Genomic DNA, 14,088 nt, shown 5'->3' on the forward strand with positions numbered 1-14,088 from the left:
TGGCGTGTACTATTGAGTTATGGATGCACGCGGGAGGTTGCTAAGCACGAAAGAAGCGTAAGAGTCGCTCGAGGTGATAGCCGAGTGTGACTCTAGCTTCTTGAGTGCTTAGCAAACCTCCCAAGTGCATCCATAACTCAATAGTACACGCTATGGCGTTCACCATTTGTTTTATAACATAACATTGATACATTGGAACAAGAGTTCCTTTTTATTTAACAAATCTTACGTGATCAGAAAAAACAAGCGCGCGCGGAAAAATAGTCTTAGCATTTGCTCACGTCAGTAGTATGTACCCATAGAGTAGATGCTGAATTAACCAATCAGAGCGTGGGCTTTGCCTTAGTTATGTTATAAAGAGATTTAAGAGATGAGCTGGGAAGCTGTACAAGGCCTCTCCACTCTGTTCCTCTTTTTCGAAGTTCCGTCACCTCTAATTAGAGCTACGCAAGCTACGAAACACTTGCGCATCAACGCTTTTAATTATCGCCGCTGTGGATTTTTCGCCTTCCTGTTAATGATGTCATTTTGTTCATCTCGGCGATTTTTACCCTGTACGCCCTGAGAAACGGCAGATCGCAATTCAATTTATGAAACACTCCTCTTTTATTGTGTTCACTTTGGATTTAACTTTTCTTTCATAGAAGATAAGAGAGGCAAAATACTATAGGTGCTAGGAGTGGTTCAGTTAAGGTGGTACGGTTCAGCAGCGTGCTTTTAATTCAACTTTCATTTTCATCCTCAATTCTTGAAAGATGCAAGGATGTCGCATAGACATTTCGAGAACTAGGGTGACTGGTTTTTGAGCCCAAAATCATAACACTACAAGGAATTTCTCCTGCTTTGAAACGTGTCTTCATAACAGCGCTCTGCAGGGAGGCAGTTTTCTTATTAGAAATGTTTTGTTGATCGTAACGAGTTCCTTTTGATAACTGATGTCGGAAAAAATGCCGCGCATGACGTTCAAATTTGTTGACGTCCCAATGTTCTGCACTTGACACTATCATGGGGGCATAATCAGATCATCTGAGTTTACGTCACAACAATTTTGTCTGCTCTTTTTAGAAACCAAAAGAACTGGCGGTTTTGTTAACATGCCAGCTGAGAGTTGTCATTGATAATTCACTTCCCCTGTTTCGTGTCTACTTAACTATTCAAATTTTAAGGATGTTGTTCTTGGTTGAAGCAGGGGAATTTATCAGATTTTCACATGTTGGTGCATTGGCAGAACAAAAATGTTTGTTGTTACGTTGAATATTGGAAAATTCTTATCTAAACAGTTTCGTGTTGACACTTGGCTTAATCCCCTTCTAAACGGATCGATGAAGACTTTGACATTACGTCTGCAGATGTAATTTCATTACGTAAAAGTGAAACCATAAACAAAAGTATCATACTTCAACTGTTCGGTCCATATAAGTCCATTCGTCTCTCTGAGATGATCATATCCTTTCTGAGGTCATAAGCGCCAGATCTTAAATAGAGCGTTGTGGAAATAATCGAGTCAGAAGTAAAAAAATAATGTTCTCTAAACTGAGCCCAAGTTTCGCCCGCAAAGGACACCAACAACTCACATGCAGTGACGCGGACGAGAAAGATCGAGTGATTGCTGGAGTACAGTACAGCGTACGTTACATTGGATCCACAGAAGTTGCAGGAGCAAGTGGGACTGGCAGCGGAAAGACGGAAAAACCTGTAGCCACAGTATTTGAAGAGCAGAGGAAGACTGGCAACGGCAAGACGCAGAAGAAAATGATCCTGAACGTGTGTTCGAAAAGCTTGAGCGTCAGTGAGGAAGCGAGCGGAAAACTGGTCGCAAATTTCGCGATCTCTAAGGTAACCTTCTGTAACATCGACAACTTCCACGAGAAAGCGTTTGTGTTCATTGCACGAGACAAGGCAGAAAGTCCATTTAAGGCATTTGTCTTCACCTGCGAAAGCAAAGCAAAGGCACGGGAACTTTTCAAGGCACTTTCCTTGGCTTTCATGATCAATTACGAAAGTTATCAAGCGTCATTGGCTCGTGGTTGGCCAAACGGCGCAACGCATGTGCGCAACGATGAGAGCAAACAAACGTTCTTCAATGGAATAGGCGGTGAGTGTTTGGACGAAGCGCAGCCCGCAAAAGCGAAAGCGGAACATTTGAATGGTGCGTTCACTTCGCAGAAAGAATCTCACCTGCTCAATGTAAACGGTTTTCGATCCACTCAAGAGACAGTTCCGAAGAAAATGACACCCATACCGAATAAAAACCTTCTACGCGTTGCAGATTACCGCTTGCAGAGCTCGTCGAATCCCCCGCACGGTTTGAAAACAAACGCATCAATCGTCCCCGACTCAGAAACTCGTCCGTCTTCGCTGCATCCCCCGAAGATAAAAAAGAATGATGAAATGGAAGAGGAGTTTACAGAATTTGCTGAACTGAGGTCGAAATGTCGCTCCAATTCGGCGCTCGAAGCCCCATCAAGCAGACATCCCGGAAATGTTTTTCATGGCTTCCAAGGCTGTGACAGTGCCCCGAATGTGTGGGGCAGCTTCCAAAACTACTCTTGCCCGACGATTTATTGAATACTCTTACCTTGCCCGAATGGTTTATTTAGAGTTCTTTTGAAGTAACAGGTTATTTATTGTTAAATCGTAAAGGATGGCGCTTGCGAATTTCCCTCGCGGTCGGAGAACATGGTGCGATTAGTAAAGGAAATCCTGGGTCAACTATGCCCGCAATTTGCTCCAAAAGCTGTCAGCCTGTGATAAATGAATTTCAATCGTTTTTGTTGAGATAGGTATGTTTGTGTCTTAAGGAATGTTAGAAAGAATTTCAGTTAACGTGTGACTGTACTGAACTGCTCGGGAGAAGAAGAAGCCGATTGTAACAGCTTTTTCTAGAACGATCTCCAACAAAATAAAAAAACTTTGGAATTTTGATCTCGTTTAAACTCCCAACTTAACTTATGCATTATATTAAGGTTAGAAAAAGAAGATGACTTTCTCATATTTCTGGAGGACCAAGTCACCTCGAAAGACCCTCAACTGTCGTAGTAACTTTCTCCCAAGAGATGCATAAAGAGGTGCCGGTGAATTATAAAAAAACAAAAAAAACATGCTGGGAATAGTCCCGCGATGGCCTCACATCCCACTCTGGGGGGAGGGGGAGGATGGTCGCAGTAATGCCGCTGAAACCGGGATAAGCTTAGACAGGATAAGTCGTGTATCGCGAAAGCTGTCTTAAACTTGCCCGTTCTTTAGGTTTGTGCGTCCAAGCTTAATCCCTACCCAGGACAAAGACACTTTAAACCCAAATCCGGCCCGAATCCGATATCAACATCTTAGGAAATCAGCATTGTAAGAAGTCGACAAACCAAAACCTAAAGTGGGTGTAGAATTATTGATCGCTGATAACTCTTTAACTCCCAGAAGTGATTCAGTAACATGTAACTTCTCCCTAGAATATCCGGCAAACAGTTAATGGGAATATTTAAAGTTATCAAGGAGACTCTATGTTTGGTATTGGATCAACTAATCCCTAATTGAAGTTTTTGTTTATTCTCATCACTTTTCTGCTTGATATTGTATTGATACTGTCGGAGAAAATCTGTCTTGGTCACTCATGGTAGTTACTGACAGTGTTAAGCTTTTTCTTGTGTGTACCATTTGATAAACGTCTGTAGTTATCACCATAGGTCATTAAAACTTGGTAAATTTCTGGAGCAAAATATTTAGGACCTATTCCAGGTGGAAACCGGCATAAAGGTGTATCACGCAGAAAAAGAATTCCTTCTAACCTGAGGTTCAATGTTGCTAGCCAAAACCAAAAATTTCCCGAGTCCTTTTCTAATAAGATGGCTCTACGTCAGTCAAGATACAGGATTTTTCATCATTATTTTATTATGTATTCAGACATGATTACAAAGCATCGATGTACTTATTCCCGGATGGTTACTAAATTGAACTTGTTCCAGATATTATGAAAATGATAATAAAATAAAAAGAGACCGCAATGGCCTTTAAAATTATTAACACATTTTATGTGCATTTGGTCGGTTGAATGCGTCGTTAGCTGATATTTTTGATAAGCAATACGCACCTTTTAATGAAACCTATAATTGGTAATCCTAAAGCCAGAGATCGAAATCGCAACAGACTGACATTTATGGTGAGGAAAAAACCATGAAGGTAGAGGAGTACATTTAAGAAAACTAAGCTTCTCTTAACGTTAAAATAAGACAAACAACATTGCGGAAATTGTGGCTATCCAATCAACTACAGGAAACGTAATCAGTTTAGCACAAAAAATGCATCGTTTAAATTATGAACTTAATTTGAAGAATGTAAAATGAAATGCATGACAAAAATGGGTCTTCTTTCTTATGTTTCCACCGGTGTGACCTTTACAACTCATCGTTGAGGTGATAGTCATCCACTCCAGCATCGTTGCTCACGCTATCGCTAAAGAGAGAACAAAAAGCATGAAGGTTAGCAACGGATGTTAATTATAAAGTCAGCCATCCATTCTACGCGGGGTTGCACGAGGATCGCATCGTGTAAGATTGACCATTTCATACGATTTTTTCAGGGAGACTCGCTGGCACTGTCATTTATTCCTAGTCAATCAGATGTAAAATTTGCACCTTTAACTTCTCATAAGTGATGTGAAATTGACCTTTTTCCTGGTCGATTTGATAACTTCGGTTGTCAAGCGAAAAGCACGTTGGGGCGTTTGTTACGTAGAGGAAATCTAGGGACTCAAAACATATGTTCTTAGAGGGGGTCTTGATGGGTTGGCTTTTACGGCTAACGGTGGACGTTATTCCAGTGTTGTCGCCAAAAATGTTTTTTTGCGACGAACGGTTAAAATTTGTCAATTTTTATGTCCAGCGGTTAAATTTAAGGCTGTTTTACAGCTCTCGGTTGACCCCAATGAGACCTTCTTAAAACCGATAAGGGTTCATTGTGATTGGGTTCCTTTAGATACAACTCACGTTTCACAGTTATTTCATAAAATAATACAACTTGTTTGGGTAGAATCTTTGATTTATAATATTTAGGTATTGAATTAGGTTCCCGGCCCTCCTTGTCGAAAACATCATAGACAAGACGCTTTATTCTCAAAGTACCTCAATGCACATAGGACAAGAGTGCGAAAGGGCATTGGATAACTACCATGCGAACGACCAGCCATCCGGGGTTTAATACTTCTCATCGCTAACTATTATGAAAACTGGGATGAGTTGTGAGTGTGTGAGGGCCACCGACCCCTGTGCAGACGTCTCAGTTCCAGTTTCTTACTCTTCCAGACTGTTACTTCAATTATGAATGATGTTGGGTGATGAAATACATGTCTTACCTACGGGCTGGGATATTGCATCTGTTTGTTGTGAACACCTCGAGGTCCACTTCTGGGAGCTTTTCACAGGGAACACGTACTTTTGACTGTATAAATCCAAACCTCGGTACAGAAGGGATGTCCATGTTGTCACAGATAATCTTGGAAATCCTGATTTTTCTGATTTCGCGAAGTTGGCATCGTGTAAATGCTGTTCTATCGGTGTTAAGGGTTTCATTTGGTGCGTTTTCATGCCAAAAACGATCTCCCAGTCGAAGGCGTTGGAACCCGTTTGCTATTAGACACTGCGCGGTTGGCCCCAAGAGTCCTCCGCTGACCATATCGGGTTCCAACATTGCTGTCAACGGCAAAATAGTAAACATTATCAGAGACAGCGGCGTAGTGTAGCGCAGCTCTTACTTTCCTAGCCTTTGGATTTTCATTGTCTTTCTAGAGTGTAGAAATTGTGACTGAGAATCGAGAAAAGCGACAGGATAACCACACCCCTTCCCTTGACACGATAAGTAGGGTCAATGCTTTGGAAATGCACTTGCTCTGTTCTCCGGCCTGTCGCCCCTCCCCTTTCAAACTGTTCTACTGATAGTTTGTAATTGAAATTCAGAGACCAACAATATGAGGGTGGGGGGGGGGGGGCTGAAAGTACCCCCCAACAAATGTGTCTGGGAGTGTAGCTATCTAAAAAAGTTATACACTATATTTAGTCTAAATTTTTGAGTAGAAGGCTCACCAGTGAGTTTGCTTTAGTATACTGCCACCGCTTTCGATGGCTAACATTTAAATAGCTGAAACCCATACAGATTAATCACCCAGGTTAACCAGTTGCTTTCCAGCCTATAAGTGAATTTCTTGTCTGACTCATTGTTCTGCAATGGGCAAGTGAAAATCGAATGCTCGCGAACGAAACGTGAGCATTAATGTCGCACCGATAAATTCGTTCAAGGTCTACCATTGCTAAAGTTAGAACTAGGTAGCCGAGGTTATTTGCTTTTTTACTTTGAATTCTCCTGGCTTGCGATATTTTTCCGTGTTTTGATTGGCCGTGGTGTGTTGGTTATAGCTTTCCACTACATTCAATATTAAAGCGCTCTCTTAGTAGCACAAACCTACCTCCGGTAAAAACATCGATGTCTTCAACGTGTTTGTACACTTTTTTTAAGTTTTGTACGTCCTTGGGATCGAAGCCAGCTTTCAAAAGGTCGCCGAAACTGTTTACCTTAGGTTGAATGTTGCACAAATCGAGGTTACGGTAAACTGTGTAGCCGGCAACACCACGTTCACGACCTCTGTTGTTGTTGAGGGCTATGAGATCAGACGTATCGCCCGCACCTCGCCTGAGCTGTTCTTGCACCGCACTGGAAAAACGCCTACAATGAGAAAAGAAACATCAGAGAATGTCTTTACACAAGACGGAAGAAAGTTAGCAAAGCGAAAGCCAAAGAGGAAGTTAATGGCCCGTATATTCATACTGCAGAGGCCCCTGTAGCTTCGTTTCGTTATAAGCTGGGAAGCTGCCACAAAGTTCTCAGAACATGGAGCCACGACTACATCGCACAGTGAAATGAAAGTGACACTATGGTGAACTCGCTGATGTACTCCACAGAATTTAATTAGAATTAACGTGATTGTACTAAGAGCCAATGATTCTGTGATTCCAAGAAACGGAACTGAGCCGTTATCCCCGTATAAGTCCTTCCAAATTGATACGCCATATTTAGCTATACGTCCCCGTCTTTAAGAAGATACATGCTCTCCCTAGACCCCTAAGGCCGTGCTAATTCAACGGGATTTGCCCAGCGAATCCCTACCGTACTAGTTCCTATGTGTCGCATTACCCCGAGTAAAAAGGAGCGAAATTGGAACGACGGACGATATGCGCACTTTGGCCTTGGACTTTGACCAAAACTAATCTACTTCCTCTATTGATTGGATGGCGTAATTGTCGCGAGGATGGAAAAATTATCCTCACTTAAAGTAAGATCTTGCTCTACCAACACGGGGCACTGACAGAACCACGTCAGGCTTCAGGGAGAGAGGATGGTCTTTTTGATTCACCTTATGTTCTCAGGGGTTAGGTGGAATTGTCATATTTTTCTTTACAAGGGTCTTGGGCCTAACTGGAGAAGATCATTTAAAATGCAAGGCGTAGCTCCGGAGGGTCGATAAATTACAGCTTTTGCCAAATTCTGCTTTGAACGGGATTTTGTCCTATCAAACTTACCTTAAGGGTCTAATGTTACCCAATTAGAGTGCTTTTCGATTGAGTGTTAAAATACCAAAACCAAAGTAACCAAAGCAGCTAATCAGAACGAAAGAAAACATCTCTAGGAGCCAATGAGAACTCGAAATGAAATCTAGCGTGAGAAACGACCCGTGACTAAGTCATGACTGGTGTTTGTTTTCATTCTGATTTGCTTGGAAGGCAATGCGAATTTTCTGGATCAACCACATAGCGAACTGAGGCAAAATCAAAGCAATCCAAGATTATTTTATGACAGCCAATCAAAAATTTCCCAGCACTTTTCTTTAGTCAGTTAGCTCTCTGTAAGTTTCACTCACCCATCAACTTTTGCAGCAGGGTCTTTCATCAGGCCTCTAAAAATAGAATTAAGTCCTCCGTTACACAGTTGATAAAGGAAAGTTGGATCGCCAAACGTCTTTACTGGGATGTCGGGGAACTCTGCCTTTGAATTTTTGCCACAATTGTGTTCAAAGCCATCTTGAGTAAAACGTCTGAACTCTTCTTGAACCAAACTGTGGCCAAAGCGGTATGCAGCCGTTGAGAAGACCTGGGTTATTTGGGGGTGAACTTCTGGGTCATAGCCTTCAAAATAATTTGTCCCTCTTTCCAGAATCAGGTCAAAGTCTCTCCTCTAAAAACACAACGAGAAACAAAGTGAGACAAAAAGAGACAAAGAGATCCTTTAATTTGATTTAATATAACTTCTGGTGTAAATGGAGTATTAATATAACTTCGGGTGTAAATGGAGTATTAAATCCCACTATTAACCGGAATGAGTGAGAATGCGTGCAATAAGTATGCGCCCTAGTCAAAGTGGGGTTAAAAGTCAGGCTTTAGTGAAGCAAAGCTTCTTATGGTTCCGCGTTCTACCTAAAAACACTGCAGCAATCCGAGAATAAATCGCGCTGAGCACAAAGCTGCCTTATCTCTTAATTACAGCATTACTGTAGCGCTACCAAATGAAGTATTCTCCTTACCGTCCTTGTGCTCAAAATTAAGGGCAGAAATTCAGCGTATGTGATGCGTTGCAGGTACGCACCAATGATTCTCCTTGTTTCTTGGTAAATTCGCTCTGGGCCCCATAAAGTCTTTTTACCGAAGAAAGTTGCGATTCGATTGTGCTCACGTATTAGCAGAGTATGAACTGACATGAGACCTGCGACAAAAAAGGTTGAAAAATATGAAGAAATAAATCAGCACATTCTTAAAAACTGACTACTTTTCAGTGTTTTTAATATATATATATATATATAAGGCTACAAGGGGTTTAAAGCCAATAAGAACTCCGAGAAATTGAAATTTTGCGTCTTAATTGTGCCAGTAAACTTAACAGTAATTACTCCCTTTCAAATTAATTTTTTTCACTAGTTGGATGATTAAAAACCAGCTCTTTTCTGCGCATGAGTGACTTAAGTCGCAACTGGTTTAGCATTATTTGTGGAGGGGGGGGGGGGGGCATTTTCCATCCAGATCAAGCGCAAAGCATAGTGATTTATAACCAATGGCAATCCCTCGTTTCTTTTCACATTTAAATGAAAATTGTTCCATTTATAAGACTTTGGGAACCCGTATACATTTATTAGATATGAATTATTTGCTGGGTTGTAATCAAACATCTTCTAGACCTATCTAAGGACTACCCGCGGGAGACTCCAATTCTAAAACGATAGGGTTAGGGTTATGGTTTTCTCAAAAAAAACGTTGATTGAATCCCCGTACGGGGACCCAATCTGGGGACCCAATCTGGGTATGGCTAGAGTTTTATTCGTTCCTTCAAAGATGGCATTTCATTTGCAGCCTTAAACGAGAGTTTTCTCTTCTTCTTCATTCTAGACCCAGGCTCCTCGCCTCTGATAAACTGTTGTGTGCTCTTACCTTGGTTTTCGTTTACGCGCTCGTCTCCTGCCAAAAAGCAAGGTGTATTGTCATCCAATGACGGGCAAAACGTGCCGGGTTGAGCTGCTGGTAGAAAGTCCCCGAGGGGGCAGCCCTGTACGGGTTTCATAATTTTCATTAACCCATCTGGGGCCCTGAGCAGCGCCTCTTCCTCCTCGCTTGAGCCGTAAACATTGGATGCATCGATATAGGCTGTTATGACGTTGCTGTGTCCTCGTGGAGCCAGTCTGCATAACTTCTCTGGTTTGTGAGGTGCGTCTCGCTCCATTTCAATCTCATGGATATCCCGATCCAGAAAGATTCTGTCACCCTCTGGAATTTCAATGTTGATACACTCGGGGTCTTCGGTTGGAGGTTCACAGTTAATACCCGGAAACTCTGCCAGCGTGACGTCATGATCCATAAACTGTCCCCAGTTCATCGACAAGTGGGTGAGCAATTGGGAATCAGGATTGGTTCTGTCTGCGTTACTTCCGTGAACTACGAAACTCACTTCCCTCGGGTTCGGTAATTCTTCTCCCTCCTTTGTTGTGCGAAGTGACGAGACGCAGTCTCCGTAAGCATTGGGCACCAAGCGTAGAAATTGATCACCCGCTGACCCACGTCCAGGATTTTTTAAATTGTTGCATGTTCCGTCGGCTGTTCGGAAACGAGCGTTTTCATTGCACGTTATGTTGTCATCATGGGATTCGTCTTTTTCAAATATATCAAAAATTCTCAGTTTGCATTCTTTTAATCGCTCCTCACTGTGAAGAGATTAAGGGGAAGCAACTTTAGATCATTTAGGTCGTGGTATTTTGAACAAATAGTAGAATGTAGAATTTCTGCTCTCGATCCATATGCGTCATAGTTGATTCTGGCCCCGCCCTCGTCAACTCCCTTTCACACGATAGAAATCAGAAGCTTATAAAATTCTATTTGTTAAACATGAAATTCTTATTGAAGGCAGTTCATAACTTTTTTCCTTACCCACTCGAAGTAACTCTGAGTGCTGTCAGAATTCCTTGATCCTCACAAAGTTTTTCTATAACACAAATAGTGCACTGTTCACTTTGTTTTGCTTCAAGCCACACTTTGCCGGGCTGGAGAGATTTTTTCCCATGCTGTAATGCTTGGTAGAATTTACGTAAGGCAAGTTTCTGCCTTTTTTCTTTTTTCTGCAGTTTGCTCGCTCCAAATTTTTGTATGGCTTCTAGCAAGCATGTTTTCTGTAGAAGTACAGCTTTTGTTTCAATTTGCCTCCTCACTGCCTGGTCGTCTCGCTTTTTCAGTTGTTGTTCTCGTTTTTTGTCTATACCCCTTACGCTCAACTCGTCTAACTTCGTCATCTCATCAGTCATGTCCTCCAGTGTTTCCTCTTCCTTGTTGGACGGGTATGGGTCATCAATAATGTAAGAAGATGTCATCCCCAAAGCGAGGATCAATAAAAAGACCAATCCACCGTGGATACGGCCCAACATGTTGACTAAAGTCAAAAGGAAAAAGGCACAGTATTAGGTTAGGTAAGACAGTTGAGCGCTTTAAACAATTTCATCGATAAAAGCTTTGCCACACTTTCTCCTCAAGAAAAAAGAAAAGCCCCTTGCAGGTCTTGGGTGTGAGACCATGTGAGTAATAAAACGGTCGTGATGCGAGACAATGGCAAAGAAAAAAAATTAAGAAGATTCACAATATTAGAGTAGTCATTAAAAAAAAAAAAAAAATTAGAAGTTCGACAGTTCTTAAGACATTTGCATGATGGAAGATAAAACTTTGTTCTATCCTCTTTGTTTGAACTTTGTTCTATGGAAGATAAAACTTTGTTCTATCCTCCCTAACAATTCTTGCTATTTTATCAAAAGGAAGCTAACCCTTAATTTTCGCCTTTGAACCTCTACTTACGTTTTTTATTCGATTCATGACCCTTCAAGGGAATCTAATTACCGTGTTGTGATAATCAGAAACGCTAATGAAAGGGAAAGCTAGAATTGGCTACTTTAGCGATCAAATTATCCGATGGCGGCTATTTTGGATCATGTGACCAATGAGGTCTCCCTAGAAAATAGTATGATTTAGCAACGAGCATTTTCACTTTTCCGAAAGGGGGTGGGGAGAGTGGAAACTTTTTCCGGTTCTCTTTTTTTTTTTCTGACAAAAGTAGCATCGAATGAGAAAAATAAAAATTACTGTATAGAGGTGTGCGCGGATGCGAGAACAATGCATGTGTACGTTTGACTTCGAATGACCATTTTTTTGAAGTTGTGTTTTGTTGTCATTATCGCTTGGCAGTCACTTGCTCAAGCATAACGACTATACTTTTTTTCCTGTTTGAGTGATATGCATTTTTTGGGCGCACAATGCCTAATGAAAATACCTAGCGCATGAGACGTGATCTCTAAAGTGCACGGAGTTCGTGCTCTGCTTTGCTCACTCAACATGCCGGAGGTAGTTACTATCCTAGAAAACGAAAATGGTCGTGCTTTGAAAAACCCACAACCGAATTTGATCGACTCTCATCTTTGTCGAGGCCTTTAAGAGGGATTTAACATTTTATCTACTTTTAAGTTTCAGTAAGTTTTTCTTCGCTTTTTTAAAAGGGATCTCATGGAAATTGTTTCGATTGCTCTTCCTTACTAGAGTCATCTAACAGAAATCGTATGTGAGGGCGATGTGTTGAAAATTGACTTCGGGGATGTTAAACAAATTCTCAGAAAACGATGCAGTGATAAATTATACGAATGTAAATTTGGGCTTAAAAATCGTAAGACAAAAGACTTGGGTATAAGGTTACCAAGAACTACACTCATGAATAACAAAAGCTTTCACAATGCTTACATTACTTTTGGAATTCCACTGAAAAAAAGCACAAAACGGAATTTTAAGGGTAGCGGACAGTCAGAGGCAAACAAAATGCATTGAGTCAATGTTGGTTGGGATGAAGTTAGATTTGGCTGGCGTATTTGGTAAAAATATAGGTGATACTCTCAATATGTGCTCATAAAAGCTGAAACCCGACAAGTCCAAAATGATTTTACCGCCGTAAGGTCAGCTAATACAAATTGGAAAAGTTTGAAAGATGTCCAAGAAGTGCCATAAATGCAACTTTTAAAAGCCATCAAGACTTTTACGCTCGATGAGCAAATATGAAATCTCTTCGGCGTCCACTAACAGATTACAACCAACTAATTTTGTTTTTGTGTGTATGTTCATAGTTAGAACTAAAATAGTGGTACAGCTTTTGAACCGAACGCATTGGAAAATACTTAAGGAAGAGTGCAATTCATCTCAATAAATTATAGGAAAATCCAACATGAAACTTAATTACCTCTAATAATCCCTGTTTCTTCTGCTCAAAAGTCAGCTGCTTCTGGTAGAACTCCCTGTTTCTGACTTAAATCCCACTGTTTTAAACGGCTCATTTTATATCAACAACCCGGAACTTTTCTGAGGTCATTACTGCCCTTTTGTTTTGTAGCCCTTGAATTAACAAACTCATTTGTATTGTTTGAATATTCGTGGGCGCATCAACTCCCTTACGTAGGCCTTGTACACGCGAATTGTTTGAGGAGGTTCGTTTGTTTCTGATATCGTAACAGAAACGTTTTTCCTGCGATGTTTTCACGCATTTTATTGAACGTGATTATGTTTGGTGAGACAATATTTGAATTTGTTTTCACGTTATTTTTTGAATTGGGTTTGTTCTACGTGAATGATTTTTCCGGAATGGTATCGTTTTGTTCACGTTTCTGATAACCGTTTTAACAAGTCGTTTGGGGTAAAACTCAGGGGGTAGCTGCTTTTATGGTTTGACTGAGGTGTTTCGAGTATCAGTTTGCAGTCATGTTGCACTTTTTAAAAACAGCAAATGGGAGAGGTAATTTTATCGACATCTACAAGGAAAAAAGTAGTTTCGTGTCGCAACCCAGTTTTAGTTAAGTATTGTTTAGAATTCTAAAGAGGTTAAATGGTTGGAAAAGCATCTTTGTTCAATTAACATTGCGGTTGAGTGCTCTGTTTTACGTAAAATAAACTGAAGAGAAAAAGGAAAAACCTATTCTTACGATTTTTAACTTCATTTTCTTGAGACATGCATCCTTTCAGCAAGTTCACGTCGAAATAGCTCTCAGTAAAGCGTAGAATCGATAAAAACTACTTGAAGTATGATAGGGGATAGGTATTCTGTATTGTAACAAGGTTGTAAAAAACAACCGATGAGTGGATAATTTCAATACAAACAATAGATAAGATGTCAATAACCAAAACATGTACTTCTTTTTTAAATCTTTGAGCCAATTCTAAATGCATCTTTTGGAAAGTTAGAAGGTTAATATGAACAGATGTGATTGTTCTTGACTTTAATGACTTCAAACACCCCCGTTACCACAGCATTAAGGAGGAAAACAGATGGGTAAAATTATCATAAAAAAGCGTTTTCTATATGCGATGTATATGGAATGTTCCTCTGAATTTTTATCTGCAGTTCTGGTTGTGATGAACTTTCTAATGATGATGAAGTCTGTTTTTTCACTGCTTGTCGCTGTGGGTGATGAAAAATTTTCCTGTTTGCAAATTAGTATAATTACAAACTAATTGACGTCTAAATTAGCGAGAACCAAGCCGTTCGCTGTTG

General features: G+C 40.7%; 2 protein-coding genes across 2 annotated transcripts; one reads left to right on the forward strand and one right to left on the reverse strand.

Moving 5' to 3' along the window:
* The first annotated feature begins 673 nt into the window (after nt 1-673).
* LOC111336589 (uncharacterized) lies at nt 674-2,925 on the forward strand. Its single transcript, XM_022942717.2, has one exon. The coding sequence runs from the start codon at nt 1,522-1,524 to the stop codon at nt 2,566-2,568; it is 1,047 nt and encodes a 348-aa protein (XP_022798452.1). The 5' UTR covers nt 674-1,521; the 3' UTR covers nt 2,569-2,925.
* A 935-nt stretch (nt 2,926-3,860) lies between these two features.
* LOC111336571 (peroxidase mlt-7) lies at nt 3,861-12,943 on the reverse strand. The gene is made up of 8 exons (XM_022942689.2): nt 12,784-12,943; nt 10,449-10,944; nt 9,459-10,225; nt 8,561-8,739; nt 7,901-8,214; nt 6,452-6,708; nt 5,345-5,681; nt 3,861-4,446 (listed from the first exon to the last, which is right to left on the reverse strand). The coding sequence occupies exons 2-8, from the start codon at nt 10,937-10,939 to the stop codon at nt 4,389-4,391; spliced, it is 2,403 nt and encodes an 800-aa protein (XP_022798424.2). The 5' UTR covers nt 10,940-10,944; nt 12,784-12,943; the 3' UTR covers nt 3,861-4,388.
* Nucleotides 12,944-14,088: the final 1,145 nt, after the last annotated feature.

The sequence above is a fragment of the Stylophora pistillata genome, chromosome 13 (assembly GCF_964205215.1).
Source record: "Stylophora pistillata chromosome 13, jaStyPist1.2, whole genome shotgun sequence".
Classification (NCBI taxonomy): Eukaryota; Metazoa; Cnidaria; class Anthozoa; order Scleractinia; family Pocilloporidae; genus Stylophora; species Stylophora pistillata.

Coding starts and splice junctions, on each gene's coding strand:
- LOC111336589 (XM_022942717.2), top strand. CDS start 1,522: ATGTTCTCTAAACTGAGCCCAAGTTTCGCCCGCAAAGGACACCAACAA.
- LOC111336571 (XM_022942689.2), bottom strand. CDS start 10,939: ATGTTGGGCCGTATCCACGGTGGATTGGTCTTTTTATTGATCCTCGCT. Junction 6,709..7,900: donor CCTGCTGCAAAAGTTGATGG/GTGAGTGAAACT, acceptor TTCTCATTGTAG/GCGTTTTTCCAGTGCGGTGC. Junction 4,447..5,344: donor TGCAATATCCCAGCCCGTAG/GTAAGACATGTA, acceptor TTCTCTCTTTAG/CGATAGCGTGAGCAACGATG.